Source organism: Poecilia reticulata, linkage group LG8 (assembly GCF_000633615.1).
Source record: "Poecilia reticulata strain Guanapo linkage group LG8, Guppy_female_1.0+MT, whole genome shotgun sequence".
In the NCBI taxonomy this organism is placed as follows: domain Eukaryota; kingdom Metazoa; phylum Chordata; class Actinopteri; order Cyprinodontiformes; family Poeciliidae; genus Poecilia; species Poecilia reticulata.
In genome coordinates this window covers 23,096,524-23,119,367 of record NC_024338.1, presented here as the reverse complement: position 1 = coordinate 23,119,367, position 22,844 = coordinate 23,096,524, and the positions used below count along the sequence as shown (strand labels likewise).

The window sequence follows — 22,844 nt, the reverse complement described above, 5'->3', positions numbered from 1 at the left end:
ACGTGTAAAAAAAGGGGGAAAGGTGTTGATAATTTCTTTCTTTCTTTATTTTTTACAGAATAAAGCCCATCTAATCACGATCAAACTTGCTCACTCTGCTTTCTTGCGCTTGTGATAGGAGCGTCTCCAGGGGTTCCTCCACGTCTTGCGTTTGGCCAGACTCAGATCAGGTAGGAAAGCTGCTAACGAGCCTTCGATCTGGTCTGGTTTACCGCACAGAGCGTGCTCCGTGGAGCAGTAGTAGGAGCATTCGCCGTAGAAGCAGACATTGTTGGCTGAAGAAGGAAAAGTGGAGACAGATTCAGATCTCAGAGAAAGGCAAAAGGAGCGTTTTAGTCACATTTATGTTAGATCTGTTTGTATGTAATATGAATGAGGGGACAAAAATGTTGAAGCGAATAATGAGAAAATGGCAAAGAGGCAGGGTGACGAAAAGCCAAAACAAACCTTGGCTCATTTAAGGAAAACCTGCCAATCATTCATAATTGTTCTGTGTAATTAAATGCATTTGAAAACAACATATTTATGTTTGAAAATGAATATGTTTGTTGCATAAAGTGCCGTAAGATGACATTTGTTGTGAGTAAACATAATAAATAACATGAACTGAATTGAATACAAAGTATCTGCTATGTTTAAATTGATCATCTCTACATCATTCAGAATCTGCTTCATAGCAAAAACACAAATTATTTTTTCATACAGTTGTAAATAAGTTCAGGCAGTAAAGGGCTGGACAGATTTTGAATTGTTTCACATTTCCTTTGACTTTTAATAATAAAGACAAAATCTGCTTAAAATAAATAAAGACAACCAAACAGAATCAACTGTTTTATGTTTGACATTTTATTTGGAAAATGTTTTAAATATTAAATAAATTCATCATATGTTTAGTTAGAGACCGCTTCAATCGATTTCTGATTGGATTGTTCTTTCCCTTTTGACTAAACTCACCTATAATAATTAGAAAACATCTACAGAAAGTTTTATTCAATGGTGATCTTCTAAATGGTTTACCTGCATTTTCTTTTATTTGCAAAAACTTTATTTGTGTCGCCTAATGACATGATTATATTTCCTTCTCAAAGAATTTCACCGAGCATCTGTGGACTTACAGCGCCACCATGTGGACAGTTCCTGTCATGCTCTGCTATCTTATTTTCAGTACACTCAGCCCTGCATCACTGCTTCGAAGAGCTCAGCAGATTGTCAGCCTGACTGGTCGAACTGCTGGTGCTTGCAGTTTACTTGCAGCAGAAGGAAAACAGTTAAACATGGCTCCTCCGTGTTTGTTTCTTCTTACCACATCTTCCTACCCATCAAGCTACAGCCGGAGTTTCTACCTGGTGAAATGAAGAAGGTCCTCCACAGCTTCTTGTCGCGCGTCACGTCTCTGATCTCACTCGTCATGTTGACCAGTCGCCCCGCCACAGGGGGCACTCTGCGAAAGTCAAGGACCCTAAAATGATAAAGATGGACAAACAAAGATTTAGAAATCATTCGGCTTTATGTCTATGTTTGATTGCAGCAAAATCCATATTTCAGATTTTTGCACCCTAGTCTTCAGATATAGCTGGGAGTTCTTTTAATTAATAGTTAGAATTTAAAGCTAAAATTAAAACTAAACGTTTTAGGCAGTTAATTTCTAAATGAGATTTTAAAAAAATTATTCAAAACAATGTTGATTTGCCTGTGTGGACATGTGCAGACATCTTCATGTTCATCTAAATAAAGATACCCAACTGTAAATCTATCTGGAAAATTTATCACTACTTGTTTGATCTATTTGATGTTAATTAGCCAAAATCATTTATAATTTGTCATTCTATAATGTTTCTGTGCTTTTGCTCAAGTTAATCTCAACCCAGAAGGCCACTGAGCATTTTATTGTCTAGTTTTACCGTTTCTCAAAGAGTCAGCACAATCAGCAAGATCTCCAAAAAAAAAACCCAGACATTTTCATTTCTTCCTCTTTAGCTTCATCAGGTTTTACATAAACTCCACAGGTCCAGTCCTTTGTTCTTGTTCCTTTTCGTTTTATTCCTTAACGCTTCCATAGCTGAACACTATACCTATTCAGCTCCTGTTTAGCCTGCGTCACTGTATGTTTGCCGCCCCCAATGACCCTGAAACCATTTGAGACCAAAAGTGAGCCTCCTGGGAGCAGGCGGACACACAAACAGCCTGGCTGAGTGTGTGAAACTTTACCCTACAGAAGATATCATTCAGCGCCTGCAAACTGCACCGTCATGTTGGGTCCAAGTGACAAAGGAGCACCTGTGTGTAAGCATGCATGCATGAGTGTCTATTGGCAACATACATTGGGTACCCTTAGAGAAAATGGGAAAAGAGCCTTGGAATAATTAATATTTTATTGCATGAGCTGAAACTCACATTGAAAAACAAATATAGGAAAGGACAACTTTTAATTTAAGTGCATTTATTTAGTGGTGAAAAAAAATCCTGTTAGGAATTAATTGCTTTTTCTTCCACTAAATAAGCAGTGGCTTTTCTGTAGGACGGAGGTTTGGGAATGGGGGACTTTGATATATGAAGGTTGCTTTTTGTGTCTGGTGAATATTTGTGAAAATGTATAATTATTCTGATGAACGATTCATCAGAATAATTATAACTGACTCCTGTCAGTCTTCTAGTCCGTTAGATTTTGGGTTTAAGGTCCAGATGCCATGAGCTCTAACGAGGTTCCCAGGTCTTTTTGAAGAGAAACTGGCCCACAGCATCACACATACATCACACGAGGTACTTTCCCTCTTTGTTATATACAAAATGCATCTGCAATGTTTATTTTAAAAATCTCAACCTTGGTGCCAAAGCACAGGGTTCTAGTTACATTCTCAGTCGTGTTGAGTAAACTCAATGTTTATTTGTGACGGTTGGAAAGAAAACTGTTGTGCTTTGGTCCCCTAGCATTCCTACCAAACAACAGTTTTGTTATGTGGATCTCTTCGAACTTTTGTTATAGAGACTTGACAACTTCAAAATGTCACCTTCTGCTCTGGGTGTGAGATGTGGAGACTTTTTTTGTTTTTTGTTTAATATAACTCTACAAACAATCTTGCTTGGTATTCATGTGGCCTGTGGCTAAAAGTAATGAGCCTCTTTATCACATCATGTTTATCCTGTAGAGTCATGCTGTTCTAATTAGAGATTCATGGAAACCTTGAATCATGTGAAAAAAGTAAAGCAATAAATAAATAAATAAAAAGCTCCTTTTATCTTTATTCTAAATTAGTTCTCACATAGGTGTTTTTTGGAGAATTATTTCTTAACATTTAAAACGTTTTTTTCTTCTTGAATAGATTTAGCCAAAGTGAACTATTTTTTTTAAATTTTCTATGCGAGCTGTGCTGCCTTGATGTAAAAATATTTATTTTAATGTCTTAATGAGCAGATTTGTGGATTGTAACTCTTAACTCTTAATGGTGCTTTCAGGGGTAGGAAACACACACAGTACATTGCTGTGAAAATGTTCTCTATTTCACTTAAATGGATCAAATCCTCAAACACATCTTATCTTAGTATCAGTCAAAAAACCTAAGTAAAGACAAAAATGTAATTTTCAAACAATGATTTTATTCATTAATAAAATAAAGCTATCTGGCCCTATTTATTAAAGTAAATGTTCCCTCTAATAACGGATTTTGTCATCCTCTGCGGCAAAAACTACCATAAAGTCTTTGTTTACGCCATTGTGAAGGAATTTTGTCCACATTTCTTTGCAGAATTATTATTATTTTAATCCAGCAACGATCAAGAGTTTTTGAGCATGAATGACCCTTTTAAGGTCAGAGTCATTTATGTCAGCATTTAAGACTAAACATTCACTAAACATTATGTTTGTTTGTTTTTTTTGCCTTTTACAGGTACCGGTTTTCATATGACTATTTTTCTAAAACATTGTGTCTTTAGCCAAAAGAATATTTACAGGATCATCAATATGTTTATATTATTTTTGGAAATATCAGACAGCTGTTCCATATTTGCTTTAATTTTAGATAATAGGTCTCTCTGTGCTCCAGTGGACTTACAGAAGAGTTAAATCATGATTTAACAATAAGGGCGACTTTTTAACCTCATCGAGTCAAGTGGGTTTGGATAACTTTTTTCCCTTAAATTAACGAAGTAATCATTTAACAACTTCTATTTTGAATTTACGCAGGGTATTTTGTTCTGATATTAGAACTGATATGATTTTTAAACATTTAAGTGTGACAGGAATGCAAAAATGGAGCTTACACTCATTGTTTGTAGGAGTTAGGTGTTCTCACATCCTCCCATCCATCCCACCGTGACCCAGTTTGAATTAACAAGACGGCATTGGCTCAGACAGGTATCCTGAGCTTCAATGGTTGTGCACAAAGTTTAATTTGGAGGCAAACCCCGCATGGTGCAGGCAAATTGCTCTTTGATGGTAACTCAGAACGCCTCCCTGCAGAGTTAAACTCATGTTCTGTAGGTAATGATACACCTGTGATATTCCTGTCTGGCTCTTCCTGCCCAGTGAAACAGGTGCGAGGAAGAGCAAATTTAAGAGAGAGTGAGAGTTTGACTTTGTAAGCACGTTTAAAATAATTATCATGCTCCCAGCATCCTCCTCCTCCTCCTCCTCTCTCATTTATCGCTCTTCTTAGTGCTGAGTTTGTGTCTCCTGAAGTCGTCGGAGTCGAAGGATCACGCCGAAATCAATATGCTCAATTGCAAAAAGAAGGGATGATCCCTTCTCCGAGCACATGATCTAATCCCTCGCACTTAATCCTATGGAAATTGTCGCAGGACAAATCCGCCGTTTCTAGATTGTGTGTGTGGGTCGAGCGCTGCGAACCACACGGAAAAGCTCACCTGTCCAGGTGGAAAGCGGCAATCTCAGCGTTGTGCCTCTCAAAGTCGGAGAAGTAGAAGAAATCCGGAGGCGTTTCCTGCTCTCTGGTCTGCCTGGAAAACAATTGGAATGTTTTTGTTTTATTGAGACAATTTAATTAGAGTTTAGTTTGAAAACATTTTAGAACAAAAACACACTATGAACGATTTTATCCTTTCGATATTACTTGAATCTTTTTTTAATTTGGAACATTTTCACCCCTCTATTTGCAAACTGTTTCACCTCCATCAGTTTGGTTTTTAAATGACTTTTTTTCTCGCTCCTCTGTGAGGTGAAACACATCTCAACGGCTGCACCCATTTCTAGGACAGAAGCTGACGTGTGAGACCAAAAAGCCTGTGTGAACAAGTCTGCTGAAGGGAAGCTGGCTGGGATTCTTGTTCACGTCCGGCAGCCTCCTCTCAGCTAGCACACACACACACACACGTACGCACACACCCCTACACACGAACCCAGGCGCACTCTCATTCAGGAGATATGGAGCTCTGCCAACCAAGTCATGGATCTGAGTCAGAAAATGTTAGAACCCTCTTTGTGTCTGACTCTCTTGTCTTTCCCTTTTGCCTTTCCGCTCGCCCCGGCTGTCTGACAGCGGACTTGTCTCTTTCGCTTGATTTTTTTCTTTATCTCGGCAGTACATATGTAGACCCACCTGCCAATATAACCTTCTCCGTAAAAGCTTACACCAGCACAAACCAGATGAAGTGTGCAAGCACCCATCTCTTATGTCTGCACCGATTCTCCACTGTAATAAAGTGAAAACTACATGGTTAAGTCAAGTGCTGCCGTTACCTCCTCTTTCACGTCTTATATTCATGTCGCACCGCAAAGGCAAAACACCGCTAGCAAAAAAAGAAAAAAAAGAAAAAAGAAAATCTTTCCTCCCATTACTTTACCTGTCATGGAAGCAGCCATTTACCCATAAATCAACTCCTGCCTTTGAGATCCCTTCTTTGCCACCCAAAGCAACCAGGGGATTAATGATGTGTTTATTTTCATGGTAGATACTGCGTAGAAGGAAATAATCAGCAGCAAGTTTTAGGAGATCATCGGCAGAGCTTTATTTACATAGCACCTTTCAGTTGAAGAGATGTTTCTAAGTTCCTTTTGAGACTGAAATTATTAAAATAAACCTACACATGGCATATTAAGCAGCACAACAACTTTTAAGATCTGTTTAAGTGCAACAGGCCTACAAGTATTGCGTGGTGGGAACTTAATACTTCTTATAACTCCAAACACAGCAACCCCGAGGTGACTGTAATTTTCTCCAAATTGTTATTTGAAAGATACATCAGTAGTATTGTTCTTTAGGGGTTATCTGATGTCACAATATTTATTTTTTTCACCTGCAAGAGTCGTCCACAGTAGAAGGAGGGACCGGGTCGGTTGGCGTGCTTTTTTGTCTGTTGGCCATATTGGATTTAACAAAAATTATTTCTTGCATTTGCAGCTGATGGCCAGTAGTTTATGGTGTATTTATAACATAAAAATCCACAAGAAGCACAAGAAAATGGCTTTCAGATAGGTGTCCACTGTAGTGACCACTATGCATGAAAGGGTTAAATGCATGCTTTAGGATAACCGTGGTATTGCCATGAAAAAATACCTCAATGTCTCTGAAACCTTTTTTCCAATAACACAATTCATTCTGAGCTTCTTAGCAAGTATTCTTTCAATGAACTGCCGGAAAAAGCCAAGTGATGGTCACCGCAGATCTGGTTCCTGTGGTCCCAATGGAAACGAACGGATATGATGTGAAAACCTTTAACAAGACAACAGATCTAAAAACAATATGCAGAGTCACAATCTTGTTTTTTCCCTGCAGTAATGCACCCACCCACCCTCCATGATGAAGTGTCCTTGATAATAAAAAGGGGCCTTTATTTGAAGCAGAGTGAGCTGAGGCTGCCACAGAGCTTCGGCATGTAGCTCAGGAGTGTGTGTGTGTGTGTGTGTGCGTGTGCGTGTGTGTGTGTGTGTGTGTGTGCGTGTGTGTGTGTGAAGGGATGAAGATGAACTACTTGCCTACATGGACCATGTTTGTGCTGATTCTGTGGTTTTAATGTCCTTTCATGAGCTTAAACCTGCACAACGGAGGGCTATGTTAGCAGACATTCAATGGGGGCTCTTGACTCAACATTGACACACTTTTCTCTCTGCTTTCTCTCTCATAAATTCCCAGACTTATGATATGAATTGGCGACAGAGAGGGGGCAGTAGAGACAAACAGAGCCACTTACATATCGTCCTTCGGATAAAACCGAGGAGAGAAACTAAGCAAAGAAATAAAAGAAAAAGCTAGTTTCTGACAAACTTTGAGTTAATTAAGTAGCCATTACATATCTATTTTGGTTTTGTAGTAGACATCAATCTGCACAGTTTCAGTTTGTGGAATCAGAAAGAAATTCTCATAGAGGAGGCCATTAAGACTGGGGTGTTACTCAAAAAAACTCAAACCTGCAAAATTCAAAATGTCTAAGTGAAAACTTATTTACAAATGCTACATCACTTGAAGTTCTACGGAGTATAAATAGTGAACATGTTTATCCCCCCCTTACGTTAATTCTGTTTTTGCTTTCATGTCGTGCCTTAATGCTTCACCACATTAAGCACATTTTTAACTGGTCCTGTGCAAAAATAAAAGTGAGGTTCAGTACGATATTATATGGTACGGTGTATTCAGGAGTGTTTCCACCCAGTGGAAATGAGACATTCATGGTCCCCAAGATTTTTTGGGAATACACAGTGTGGACCAACAAGACAAAAGCTGAACTTCTTTAATGCGTGTGTCCAGTTACATCTGGCGCATAAGTGAGATGATCTGGGCCCGCTTTGCTGCTCCAGGACCTGAAAGCCTTGCTATAAATGTGGGAACTAAGAAATGTATTCTCTAGCAGAAACCCTAGAAGAATATTATTCGGCCATTAGTTGGTAAACTTAACCAGCGCTGGGTTAGGCAACAGGGAAATGATTCAAAGCACACCAGCTAGTCGACTCTAAACATAAAAGTTCATCAGCATTTCACTGGAAAGTTGGGGAAGTTGAAGGGAATGAATGATTAATGACTTTAATCCATAAATTAATCTGATTTAATCTTGCAAAAAAAAAAAATAAATAAATAAATAAAATTCAATACTGATCCAACAAGGAGACAGCAGGAGGGTACATGAGAAACCTGTTTCTACTGGTAATCCACAGACGATCTGAGACCCCCCACTGGCGAGCTGCTGTGTTGCTGTCTGGCCCTGAATCGCACATGGTTTTGGGCTAAAAGTCTATGAGGACGTGGGCAGGGTGCTGCTAATGTAATTGGGGAACAAAGAGATATAAATATGCAGACAGGTTGGCAAGCTTTTGAGATAAACACCGAATAGCAGGCTTGAAAGCCTCCTGCTGATGGAACATTTTCCTACAAAAGGTAATGCGACTGAAGGGTATAACAACTCGCTTCTTGTAGCTTAAGTGGCTTTAATCTTCCACTTTCATATTCAGAAGAAAGAGAGAGCAGAAGAGAAGATTTATTAAGAAGACTGAAGCCTGCTTAGTGTCCTCTTACCTGCACAGGTTTAATAGTTGTTCTTACAGGGTGGCCAAATCCAACCCTCTCAAGTGATCTGACCCTCTTTAACACCAATTATCAAGTATCCATCACCCTCTTTTCAAAATTCAAATGTTCTTTTTTTTTTTCCTGTACTTGTTCTTAGTGTTGCATCTCGACTGCCCAATAAAAGCTTTGTTTTTTTCAATATCGTTGCAACATTTTCCTCTTAGTTTTAGCCGTCACAACCGAATGACATATTAGAAAACTGTTTTGGAAATTTTTTTATATTACATCAATGAAGTTCATTCGTTTTCTTAGGATTTTAGCAGAACATGATTGTGAAGTTGGGGGGAAATGAGAATGTACTTCTCTCCCATTAACTAATTGTTATTTTTTACAATTTTGGACATCTAGACATTATTTTTTCTGTTAATTATTCTTTGTAAAATTGATTAAGCTCATCCAGATTGTAGTGAGAGCCTCTATGTTTTAAGCAGAGCCACTCAAACGCTATGTTCACACCACAGGCAAAAATGATCCAAATCTGACTGCTTTGGCCATTTTAATCTGACATCTGATTATTTTATGACATCCTGAGTTGAACAATCTGGATTGATACTTTCAAATGTAATCCTAAAACGGATATGTGTACATTGATTTTCAAAGAGATGTTGTATAAAAATTTGTGTCACATTTCATGTGACTTTTACTTTATTGGACGTGACAGACTTTCCATTTTGCACCGGTGGAGACAGAAAGTGGTGTAATCGAATTTAAACAATGGATGAAACAAGCATGGCATATCTTGTCACTACTACTCTATTTATTACTTGCTCGCCCACAGTGTTGTTGGAGCTGCAGGTCTGACATGAGCCTCTGTTTTCTCTTTCCATACAAACTTATGTGTGCGTCAAACTAGTAATGAGTCATATTTTCTTCTGCACGTCCAGGTCACAGAGATGTAGGTGGTTTACGCTAATGGCTGTCACTTTACAGTTAACTCCAGTCGGTTTTTCTATCATTATTCTCCTGCATTTTGGTCCATCTACCTAATCAACTTCCCCCACCTTCTCTGTATCTCCAGAAGAAAAGTGTTAAGGCATCACGATGATGCCGCCACTATATTTCAATGCTCAGAGACAAAAATTTTATGACCTTCTGCGATTCCTCTACTTGGCATTTGCCACACTTAAGCAGGATTTCTTCTTGACACTCTTCCATGAAGATTTGTGAAGGTACCAGAACCATACTTGTCCAGCTGAACCTAGTCCTAATCAGTCGTGTCCTTTTGGTCTGTTCACCATTTTCTGTAACCTCTGAGGTCTTCATTGAACGGAAGGATTATTTTACTGAGATTAAATTACACATAGGTGGATTTAGAGCTGCACAACATATCACAAATATTTATCCTGATCGCAATATTACAATATGCTTTCTAATACATTAGCTGCTAATTTAAGTACCGTGGAATCAGGCTCTCAAATAATTTACTGGATGATGCTTGTTGTTTAAGAATGTTTTAGAAAGTTATTCCATTATCACTCACCAAGTCTATTTCACGTCATATGTTTTCCTGACACTGTGCCACTGCCTATATGGACTCTACTTCCTAATTAGTTTATTTCTGAAGGCAACTGGTTGCATTCTTCTAGTCATGTTGAAACCATGTACATTTTTAATTCACTATACATTATTGTCCAATTAAAACAAAAATATTTTTGCGAGGCACTGTAGATGCGTATTTTCTTGCACTTGAAATGTATCGAGTTTCTTTAAAAAAGATATCTGGTAGTGGGCGTCATTGAGGGGTGTAAACCCCAAAGGTCTTCTGGGGAGAACTGGAAGTGATTAGTGTGATTTATACAGAGCACCTCTGGGTAAATGACATCTTGTTAAGGACTCGCATCACCTTTAGGAGGCAGGCAGGTAAGAGGGATGGAGGACAGGAGTAAAAAAAGCTCTTCAGGAAGGTGATTTGTGTCAGAGTGTGCTGCTCTACAGGTAGTATCCAGCATGGGCCTATCAGAGATGTAACTGTCAAGGCTCTGCGACTCCATACGTGTGTTTACATCTGCAAAGAGCATTTTATTGAGTGGGTGATGTGCATTTTTTATTTTTTGTGTGTGTGGCTCATTCCTCACTCTCTGTCAGCTCGTTTTCCTTTTATTCCTCCCTCCAACGCCGTCACCAGAGAAATATCTAAGAGTCGGCCCACGGCCCCAAGGTAGCTGTCGAGATTGAATTTCAAATCAGCGTTGCACAAGTTGTGTTCTAGCCTCAGCTATTTTCAACACATGGGGTGAGACGGTGCCGCGAGGGGAAAGGCAAGTCATCTGCATGTGTGGGACGCAGTGTGCGTGATATCATCACAGGAATGCAAAAAGGGAAGAGACTTGACACGAAGAAGATGGATGAAGGCTGAAGTCAGTGCTGCAATTTCAAAGTTATTAGATGCTCATATGGAGGGGAGATAGACTGGAATTAATAAGAGCATAAAAAGACCATCAGTGATTATCCTTCGGCTGCACCGAGCACTGGTTTGGAGGTGGAAACGTCTTTTGATTGAACTTTAATAGAAGAGAGTACCGGGCAGCTATTTTGCTACATTAATGAACTGCAATTAAAACTATATGATCAATTAAAGCCGCAGCACTCCATATGAAACATTTAGCACCATAATTAAAACAACACATTAGACAGTAAATGTAATATCTTTTCGAGGAAATTGGAACGCCTGCTGTCGTGGCAGCAATGCGTGCTCTTGGAGTCGAGCTGCGGAGTGAAGCAAACGACGCAGCTGCTGCAGGCTGGAAGCTCAGACACAAGGATAGAGATAATTTTCTGTTGCAAAAGAAACTTTATAATTTGGTGATCACATTTTAAACTAGACACTGTGTTTTTATACAAACTGTAAAAACTGACGCATATATATATTTTTTCTTTTCTGCTGGACAATAAATCAAGACAATTCTTTTCTTGTTTCATGTCGGAATAAGTCAAATTACTTTTGTTTTCTAAACACCAGAATGCTAATAACTTTTAGGTCTTGAAAATAAATTCCTGTAAATAGGTTTACCATTTGCCTTTAAACTATTTGGGAAAAGAATAGGTGATGATGTGACGGTTAATTGACATGGCTTGAGTTAACTAAAGGAGGTCGCTTGCTAAAGCTGGTAAGAGGATATCATTAACCAGAGTGAAAGAGTCTTACATTGACATTGAAAGGCCACACATTGAGAAAGAAGCAATGCATCAAAAAGCAACATAAAAAGTCAGATTATAATTAAAAATGCATTAAAGGACAAAAAGCTTAATTTGTGGAGGAGACCTGTGGCCTAATGAGACTTAAGTTGAAATGTTCATCTGTGGTAACTATGAATGGAGACCAGGCCTAAAAATAAAGGAGAAACAGAAAGGGAAACGGGGGGAAAAAACGCTGACGGTGTTTAGCAGGAGTTCAGGGCAGCTTTCCAACTAAGAAGGGCAGGCCAGAAGCCCCGGGGGCATTTTTAAGAAACACGGATCACTGAAGGTGATCCTATGATGCTTGACTGGAGGATCACGGGATTATGGTTGCAAGGATACAAAGTGTAGCAGTCAATAAATCAAACACCTTTGTACCTACAGAGGGTGTATTGCACTGTGATGGTTTTATATCAGTAAAAACATTCATAAAAAAAAGAAATACGAAGATTTTAATAAGTGTTTAGGTCAGCGTTAGGCCTATAAGCTCCAGAGGGAGTCAGATCAATTAATTTGGTGAATATATGAGCCAGAAAAGGACTAAGAATGACAGGGCCTAAAGTCATTTAACATCACAATGTTGTATTTTCATGTCATTACCCACTCACTTCCTGTTGACTTACAAGGGTTTATTTAGTTCAGCATTCATAGAATTTAAATGCTCTTGTTTGGAATGATTTATTTCCCATTTCCATATACGGGCATGCATATAGCTGTGCTCAAAGTAGACATTCAATGCAGTTCCAGAATAGTGCGGCCAAGTCATAAATGTCCAATCAGATTAGAAATCTTGATGCTCATATTATGACGTTTTTGGCTGCACACATGGCACAATTTTAGCGTATTTGACCTTCTGTCCGCAACAAAGGCTGCGAGCAAAATCTATGAGGTCGAGTTTGGAATCTAAGCAGACATCTCTGAGCACGGCGGCAGTGCTGTGGGCTAGGTCACTATCTGTAACCACCAGAACTCCCTGGCAACCCTTCAGGTAAATGGCACAAACCCTCGTAACCATCGGAAATAGCTTTTCTCTCTCCGTGTGCGTGTGTGTGTGTGAGAGAGAGTGTGTTCATGCTCGCCTGGGGTGGAGTCCCGTCAGAGCGTCAAAGAGGATGTGCCAATACAAGCGTCTCATCTGGCCAGATGGCTGCAAATCTCTGTCTGAATGTGTCAGGGATCAGGCTGTGGCTTACAGGGCTGCAAATCCCTGCTGCTCTCTAACTACCCTCTATGCATACTGTTCAACAGTGCAGTGGAAAAAATAAAACCAAAAAAATGACTGCATTACGACTAAAAGGCCGAGGATCAGGAGAAATACTTTAATATGAGAAGGTATCAAAATAAAAGCTCTTTCATTCAAAATGTGTGAAGTTATTAAAAAGAAAATGTCTTTACCCTGAGGAGGACTTGGACCGTTCAGCAAAGGGAACTAAAGCTCTGGAGCACTACAAGACATAATGAATATGATGTACATCTCTCTTCAGTGAATGTTTATTTTATCAACAAAGAAGAATGTTCTGTGGTGGCTAAAAAAATGAGTCCAATGACAAATATTTTTAAGCTTTCAGAAAACCTCAAGAACTTTTATTCAACACTGTTACCTTGAAAGCAAAGGAGTGATAAATAAAAAATAAAATAAAACTTTGGTTAATAGGAAAAAAATAAACAACTGAGAGGCAGTGTAAAAACCTGCGCACACTACTTTATAATAAAATATATGCTATCAAACCTTGAGTGGAATGACAAATTGCAAATGTGAACTGAAATGAGAGAGGAGAGAGGCACTGTGATTCCGATTTATATAGATCACTGGTGCAATAAAATGTAAAGATCCAGTCTTTTCTGCTACATACACAGACAAATAACACTTTATGGGCCACTTCACATTGTTTACTTTGCTGCATTTGTTGCAGCTTTATTGTTCCTTCTCTTTGCACGTTACTCTGAAAACACATTTATAGTTTGTCAACTTTTGACTTCATAGCGTTTCACGTGGAATTTTAAGGACTAGAGCAACATAAAGTATCAGACAAGTGTGAAATGGAGGGAAACTGATACATGGTTGTCGAGGCTTTTCACTATTTCAGGTCTTAAAGATGTGATTTACGCTACAGTTCATGCTGAAAACACCTGACATTAGGGTGGAGGGTTCAGCATACAACATACAACTTTGAGCTACAATAAGATCAGATGTTTGAACTCATTTGGGTTGCATTTTTGTGTCAAAATATCCTACATAAGTCCGTTAGTCCAGTTGAGAACCTGTAGCTGGTCCCGATTCAATCTATCAGACCCTTAACTAAAAAGTAGCAAAGACTTTCAGCAGCAAAATGTGCTTCTAAAAAGTAATGATTGGTTGTTGGGTTGTGGGATGGAGAGAGAGACAACAGCAGGCCACACTTAATCAGATGTTTGTATAATTATATAAACTGATATTTGGTTAAAAAAAACAAAAAAAAAACATATTTGCACATTTTTAAAAAGTCATAAACTGGATTAAAACTTGGGTTAGCTAATTTTCTAAAACACAGCACAGGAGATTCCTAAATGCCTCTTTGTTGGCACTTTTTAACCAGCCCAGAAATAATTCAGTTTGCTTATGCCTCAATAGTGCATAATGCTTAAAACCTGCAGTCACTGTGCAGGACTGAGTCACATTTTTTTAAATATGTATGCGAAAGCAGGAAATCTCATTAGCGTTGCTGTGCTATATTCAATTCCACAAATCCCAATTTCGCTGAATGCGTCCTTATGTTTCCACGTGAAAATAAGTCCATTGAGCTTGTTACTAAAAATGTATTTACTAGTGACTTGCTTTTAGATGTGCTCTCAAACGGGAGCCTTCTTGAATGAATGGAATAAAGGCTGATGACTAAACTGCACGCATTTTGTCCATTCAGAATATTCTCAAGAGACTTTGTTTGAGGTTTAGTGATGCAATAGTTGCTCATATTTATATCTTAACTGGATATTTGGGGTATTAAACATTGCAAAGTTATGTAGTTTCCCTGTCTGCAGCTGTTTTGACTCACTTATGAAGGACTTTCTCAGCTATTTAACATTCACTGAAGACAGACAGAAGGGGACTCATTTCCGCAGAGCTCCTATAAGGCATAAGTTAAAAAGTGTAGGATTTGATGATGCTGCAGAGAATTATATGATTAGTGCAGGTTCATATACTGGAATAATGTATGTAGTAAATATATGTTGAGTGTATTCACTGAAAGGGATTATATGCTCAAAGAAAGGCAAGTCTTAATGTTTGCAGCTACTTCCTTTGTCTTTCTCTCCCACACCATCGCCCACAACAAATACACGTCGTTTTTATCCCCAACAATCGGAAGTGTTCCAGCAACGCGGAGCCGTACTTTGTTATATTTACATATCCACATTCACACAGTGGATTAACTGTTTTCAATAGTCTGAGCCAATCCTTTAGAGTGCGAGATTCACAGCAGGCTTAGCACACAATCTGAACTCTGAATTATACAGAGCGCACAAAATGTCAAGGGTATTCTTGGGTCAACAGTGATTTGATGTCAGAAAGCACAAGCATGAGAATATTTATAACAGTAAGCCGTGAAATGTGACACCGAGGTCAGGCTGTGTGAAGATTTTCCTGTTATCTTGGTTTTTATACATAGTCAAAATCTGCATTAAGTCTGTTTCGGAAGGCATCGGCTGAACTGTGTGGAGTTCCAGTCATAAGTTTACACAGAATCATCATTAGCATATTTTAAGATCAGGTGAGTGAATGCTGGTTTTTATGGATACTACAATAAACCGCACAGTTTAGCAAGAAAGTATTGGTCCTCTGAGTGATTAAGGCTTTTTTTCTTACAGAGCTGGGATAAGCAACTGGGATAAGACTTTTGTTTCTCGCTAAACGTTTCATTTTTTCTCTACCAGACATATAATCACTAAATCAAACTGTGATTTCTTATTTGGAGAATCAGACTTGCCATAAATAATAAATGTTAGGCGGCTACACACAATGATGGCTATGCATCTGTAGTAGAAGATTAATTCTGTAATGATTTAAAATATCTGTTATTAGGTCTGCTTATGAGAAATATAAAGGTCAACTCTGTTCCAGAGATGAGATAAAAGGGGAGAGCAGGCACGGTTCTTATCAGCTGCCACAGGAGTTGAAGGATGGGTTGTTTCAGGATGAGAAAAAAGGTTTTCAAACCCAAGGCGTCATCACCTCCCAGGACAAGGACCACAGGAGGGGCAACAAGACAGAGTACTTACACTGCTTTGCACTCAAACAGTTGCCTCCATCATTCACAACTCAGGAATTCATAACGGGGAGCCGGGGGATGAGAAAAAGAAGAGGAATAAAGTTTCAAAGTACCCAAATCTCCGCCATAAACCTAATTATGTGGGAAAAAAGCACAGGATGGCTCCACCCTGACACATCTGGGACCTTGCAGGGCAAACAAGAGATCAGCATTCTTTGTGAAGGCCAACTTTACCTCGATAATGGAAAACAAACTTAAAATCTCTCCGCCTGCAAGGATCTGCGGTGATTTAAAGAGCTCTCCCTCTTTCATGTGTGTGAAAAGGTTTTGTTTATAGCTGCAATCCAAACTGAGCATTAGCACCGGTCTTCATGTCACAGAGGCTGAGTAAGAAGCCATGGTATTTAGCTCAACTTGTAAGCTGCAGCCGTTGGGAAAGAAAAAAAAAGAAGAAAAATCCCAGCCTGAGCGCGTCAGTAAGGTTGAGAATGTGCAGGGTTAGTAGCAGACTTTTCTCTATTCTCTAGAAAGGGCAGATAGTAAGGATACCACTACTGTCTTTCTTCTGCCAAGTTAAACTATCTTCTGCAATTTGCAGAGTTCTCTCTAGGAAGCTCAGCAAGGAAGTCCAACCTTCAAAGCAGTTTGAAGAATAGGTCGCGTCTAAATTAAATTGTGCTAATATTAGAAACATTCCATATTATCCTGTTACGACACATGCATTATGGTGTACAAGAACACTCCTCTCAGCCGGTTCGTGGAGTGTGTGTGGCTTGCGCCCAGAAGACTTAATCGGATTGTGAAAACATTTTGGACCTCCCTTATCTTTGCCCATCGGTGTGGTGAGCATCTCAAGATGTCTCAATGAAAGCAATCCTATTATCTCAACACAAAATACACAGACAGAGACACGTGCATTTTCTTTCTTTCTCTTAGTCTTTAGTTAAAAAGAGAGTTCACATCTTGGGTCTGCTATAAGAAATTAAGCATTTAGGCAGAACAATGTGCAGTGCTTTTTTTCAAGGGCAGCAGTGAAAACACCTTGCCAGCTCTCAAACATTTACCGGCATCATGTGTTTTGTGATCATCTCGACCCGCTCTTCTTTGCAGAATAGTTTCAATGCATCTAAAGTGGGTGACCAATCCAGAACTGTTTAGCGGAGGATCTCCCAGTCGTGTTCTGCTGCATAACCCAAAAACCGTTGAGTTTTCTCAACGCTGGAGGGCAAAATGTATTGTTTCAATTATGGAGTTTTATGATGCGGGAGTCATAAAACTATAAGAGATCTGTTTTGGTCATTATGTTTACCTTTACGTTTAACCTGCTGTTTTGCAATGTTTACTAAAAGTTTGTTAGCCATAAGTAGGACAATTTTCAATTTACGTTTACACATAACAAGAATATAGAAAATTGCTTTCCATTCAAAATGAATTGTTTTGTCATGTTAATTCATTACTCACACACCCTTTTGTTCTTTACATCCATAGAATAAAACACTCATGACACTAGAGATTTATTTAAAAATGGCATCACTGGAAGCTGTTAGGATGAGGACATGGAAATATAGTTTTAAGCAGTAATACTAGATTAGTAGGACTTTATATACGACACTAGTTCAATGGTTTCAGGGGTGAATTATTATTTCTATTGAAATGCAAACTTTGCAGAATTTTACATTTTCCATGCCAGTGGGGATAGGCTGTGTGTTATGTAACTATACATTAACTGCTTAAAATATTAACAGCATTAAACGTTCTGTTTTTCCAAGACTGTCAGTCATTCTGACAGAGAGAACGTCCAGCACGTCTCCGTGCCTGGCGGTGATTTAGGAAGTGAATGATTTATTTTTAGTTTAAATCTGAAAGCTGTTTCTTTTCGTCTTAACAGGGGGAAGCCAAACTCATTTGTGGAGTTTAAATATCATTCATGTTGTATCCTTAACTCCATGTTGAAGTGCTTTTCTTCAAAGAACTTCTTAGATGTGACCCAACATAGGATATAAATACCAAATTTTGTGGTAATTTTTCACTTAGTACATTTGGCTAAAGAAACAAGAATTATCCCTCAAAATCCTTTAAGTATATACTTGACAGTCTTGCATCCGCAGTGCCAACCCGTCGGCCTGCACCCATTTCCTTTTCTGCCTTAGTTTCCATTCATCCTCCTTCTGATTTCCTTTCTAAACTCACCACAGTGACCATTAGGCACAAACATGATTGCATTCACAAGCAAAAAATAAACAGGCCCACAAAAGCAACTCCATCATTGCTGAAGACGTTATTCTAGGAGTGTTTATGTTCTCCCAATATGTTTCAATGAAGCTGTTGAAACAATTGGCCAACTGCTCAAAAATGAAGTGTTTGGTTATTTTTTGAAAACATTTATTTGAGTTACAAAACCCTGTGGTTTTCATTTCTAAAATGTACACACTCCGGCAGGAAGCAGCTCACAGAGCGAAAAGCTTAGGTTTACCAGGCTGTCAGATATTTTTAGGACGGCTTTTTTGTCCCCAAAATGGATTGAACGAAGCAACGTGAAACTCAACTGAATAAAACTCAAAAGCTTTGATATTTTCGGCCAGAAAGCAATCGAAAGACCCCTCTGGAAAAGCTATTTTCTGTGCCAGACCCCCGAATTGAGCTCCGTTTCCTCCATAAATGAACTTTTCTATTTAGATCTGTCAACAAGCTTGTTGTGCTCTGTGGTTCGAGGCCGGATGCCATTCCTAAATAGAAACCATCTATCAGAGGCTAAGTGGTGGCTGAGAGATGTCATTGTGGTCATGAGTGGGTGACGGTGGCAAAGGGCAAAGTGGTGAAAGGTCTGAAAAAACAGTTTCCAGGGTTGCATTTTACGCTTGTGTAAGAGCTAAGTGGGATGGGACGCGTCCAGTGAATTGGTGAATAAATCGGGTTAATGACTATGTGCAACAACAGAGGAGGAGACTTCACACCAAAACCACAATTAATTTCTTACAAATCTCAAGATGTTCGGCCGTGACGTGAAGATTCTTGCACGACATAATTGATCTTAATAGAAGAAGGTTAATTAAACGTTGGATCAAATTTCAAAAAGGCAGTACTCCATAAACTCTGACAAGGAATCTATTGCATTTGAAAAAAAGCCTTATAATCCTTATTGCTTGTCAGGACCAAGAGGTTGGTTGCTCCCCTGAGCTTTGGGTGAGAGAGCATTGTAAAGCTGTGTGGAATTCAATTGTTTCATCCTTGTGTGGATGGTATGAAAAGAACATATCTACATCCCTGTTGCACTACAGTTAAATACAGTGTACTCTGGCTTTCAAAAGTTTCACCAGGTCATAAACACGCACGCACGCACGCACGCACGCACGCACGCACGCACGCACGCACGCATGCACGCACATTTATACACTCATACAGAGATCATTCGGCAACTTGGGGTTAAATGCCTTGCTAAGTGGCACATCAACGTGTGAAAGGAGGAAGGACTACGCCAAACCCTCATCATGTTTGGATGATGGACTGAAAAGGGCTGAACAAATAATCTTTCTAACTAAGGCTGGATTGAGCTTTTGGGCCTGATGTGGTTCAGAAGCCGCTATTTGACAACATCCTCACCCTGTTAGCTACGCATTCCCCACATAGCAGTATGACATTTTTACATATCCATGATTTCAGCTCTTTTTTTATGTCTTCTCTCCATCTATCAGAGGGTAGATGGAGAGAAGAATGACCTTTATATCCGTGGCAAAATTGAGGGCCTCTGAACCAGGACAGAGAATCCTCTGTTTGCATCACTTCTACGTAGAGCTACCAAAAGAAGGGCAGGAAGAGGAGGGGCAACTCAGGGAAACCCCTGGATCAGGTTCCTGCTTCCCCATCCTGGTGATACCAGACCTGGAGAACACAGACCCTCCCACATCCTGCCCTGACAATGGGCAAAGCCGAAGCAAACCCCGCTGCTCTCCTCTGGTTTAATTGGTAAACAATGAACGCATTTTCCTCCTCTTCTGCTGGCCTTTGTCAGAGGGGATACGGGAGTCACACACGTCCTAATTACCACCTTGCACGGGACAGGCTTAGACAGGCACAGGCCTGGCTCACAATGGATGTATTAACCTTTGCATAGCTATTATAAAGAGCCAGAGTTACAGAGCTACAATGCTTTCTCTCATTCTCTCTGCTGAAGAACTGCTTCATTCATGCAGCTCAGACAGACATTCAGCAGGGCTGGGGACAGCTCTACCTGGGAAAGGTTGTTCACTAATGACGCTATACTCAGTTTTTACGGACTGTGCGGTGTGTGCGGTCCTTTTGTTGAGGCTTGGTGACAAGGAAGAATGAAGCAGGTGTTTGCAGTTATTTTCAAACAGCTGCGATGACCAAGATAATAGTCCAATTTCTGTCCCTGTTTAACTGATCACACACGTTTTCCTTTCAGAAAGACTCAACAGCAATATTTCGGGCCCCTATAATAAGAAGTCCTATTTTCTTAGGCTTACTGCAAAAAATGCAAGTTTTCTAATCATAGATAAGGAATAATCAAACTATTTTAGAGGATGGATATCAACCTTCTGAATTCTAATTTAAAATACCTACCGAGGGAAATCTTCCATCATTTCAGCAGCTACGCTTGCTCAAATGAGATATTTTCATCCAAGGCAAAACTTGGCCTGCTTTTTCCTGGTATTTTAGATAAATGCTCATTTAAGCTGTATATAGCAAGTTTTCTCCATTCCATTCAAATGTGGAACTTGGAGTGGGAAGTTTAGGAATACCCATTTAGGATTTAAAACCATAATCATATGATATGGAAGAAAGCAACAGACCCACACAAAGCAATAGCAAGCGCAGTTTAGCTGCCAAAAAAACACACAGAAATGCAAAAATGAGTATGGTAAAGAATGAGTAGAGTCAGAGTTTGACAAGGTGAAGCACATACGAAAAGTTCCAATCAGGCATAAAAACATAAAGCTAATTGCTAACAATCGCTGAGATACAACCTATGAAGATATTTCATAGGTTGTATCTATGAAACCAACCTATGAAGATATTTCATAGGTTGGTTTCATATTTCACAGCAACCAGTTAAAATGCTTTGAATCTTAGAGATTTTTCTACTAAGGAAGCAATGATATCAAAAACTCACAATATAAGATGAGACATGATACTGAGTTAATGAAAATGATACAAGACTTTAATATTGCTTACAAAGAAACGCCAAAGATTCAACAAGCTGGTGTCTTCTTCTAGTACAACGTTTACCATTTCCCAGTTGCTAATGGTAGGGACCACTGTGATTGTGATGTAGCTCAATGCACCCCTACATCCAAACATTAGTAGATATAGCGATGTTTACACATTGATCGTGTCTTGTCTGTTACTCTGTTGCCATTAACAGTTCCTACTGGAAACCCAAAATGCTGTCAAACAATCATTTAAAGGTGTTGGGGCGTCTTCTAATACGACGTTATCAGGCAACGCCATGCTGACTGATAGCACTCATACGCTAGCAGTCACCTCAGCAAGAAATATTGTAATTTTTTTAAATGTCATGCGATCTTGCTATACCCCTTGTTACGTTCTACTGGCATTTTAAATATTCACGTTTAGCTGCACTTACTAGATATTTAGTAAGATCGTGTACAAGCACAAATGCATTATGGGAAAAGTAAAAGTATACAACATAGTGCTCTGTAAGTTCTAGGGTTTCACATATATAGACATAAAAAAACAAATTATTTTCCAGATTCTAGAGAATCAGATTGGAACCTGATCAAAATCCGATATTTTACCATTTATTAAATGAAGACTATGCCAAAATGGAAATGCTCTGTGTTAAAAACAAAGCGTGACTACGATGCAGCAGCTTGCAGACCAACATTTAGTAGCAATTAGTGTTAATTGTCAACGAAAACTATGACAAATACGCCCAGGTTGATGAGCTGCAGTAGCTCCTTTTTCAGAAATTACACTGTTGTATCAACAGCTGCCCGCATCAGACCTGCAAATGGTAAACTTTTTAAATTAAATTGAATAATTTTCAAATCTGTTGGAGACCATATCATTTCTTTAATGTCCTAACACAAAAAGTTACAATTATAAGTTCATTTTTTTAGAGATTCATATACTTTCGGCTTAGTAATGAGAATTGGTGGATAAATTGCATGCCTATAATTAGACTCCTGATGATGGCAATAATGACAGCGATGTAATCATGATGGTCACATTGTTGTATCACGAGCAATCATTCCGAGCACCCGTGGTGTCTTTGGCTGCCATTTAATTACTTTACGCTAAGGCTATTCCCAGCTCTGTCATAGTATACTGTGAGTGCATAAACACTTTGTTAAATCAAGAGCGAAAACAGCGAGGATCTAAAAATACAGAGCTGAGAGGCAGAGAGTGACAAGCCGGGATTAGCGCCGCCTCGGTGAATCAAACAAAAGCACCCGAAAGGAAGTATGGATGGGAGGTGGAGACAGGAAGGAGCACGGACAGCAAAGGTTGAGAAGAAGGTGGGGATGACGATAAAAAAAAAAGAACACAACTCATCCTCGGGAATCGACCGGGTAAAACATTAATGAGACAAGTGTGTGAGAAGGATAAGAGGAGAGTCTAAAATAAGACAGCCCTCAGCGAGTCTGTGTCTGAGTGCAACTGTCAAAAAACAAGTTATTTGAGATTTAAGATACATTCAACGCCAGAAACTCTTCTGTCAACCGGAACCAAGAATAGAAGCCAAGAAAACAAAGAAAATAGGAACGGGATGATGACACAAACAGCACTCATAATCATTACTCATGTGACTGATACAAAATTACTAATTTTTGCAGATTCAGAAGTTTTGCAACTCCCCAAACACACACGCACACACACACGCACACGCACACGCACACACACACACACACACACACACACGCACACACAC

The 22,844-nt window shown here is 39.2% G+C and overlaps 1 protein-coding gene across 1 annotated transcript in view; it reads right to left on the bottom strand.

The window, feature by feature from the left end:
* The window catches only part of fam20ca (FAM20C golgi associated secretory pathway kinase a), a 41,355-nt gene that overhangs the window by 3,496 nt on the left and 15,015 nt on the right, over window positions 1-22,844 (bottom strand). The window contains exons 4-6 of the mRNA XM_008416823.2: window positions 4,861-4,953; window positions 1,344-1,459; window positions 95-275 (exon numbers count right to left, since the gene is read on the bottom strand). Coding sequence (XP_008415045.1) covers window positions 95-275; window positions 1,344-1,459; window positions 4,861-4,953 — 390 coding nt within the window. The remainder of the gene's footprint in view (window positions 1-94; window positions 276-1,343; window positions 1,460-4,860; window positions 4,954-22,844) is intronic.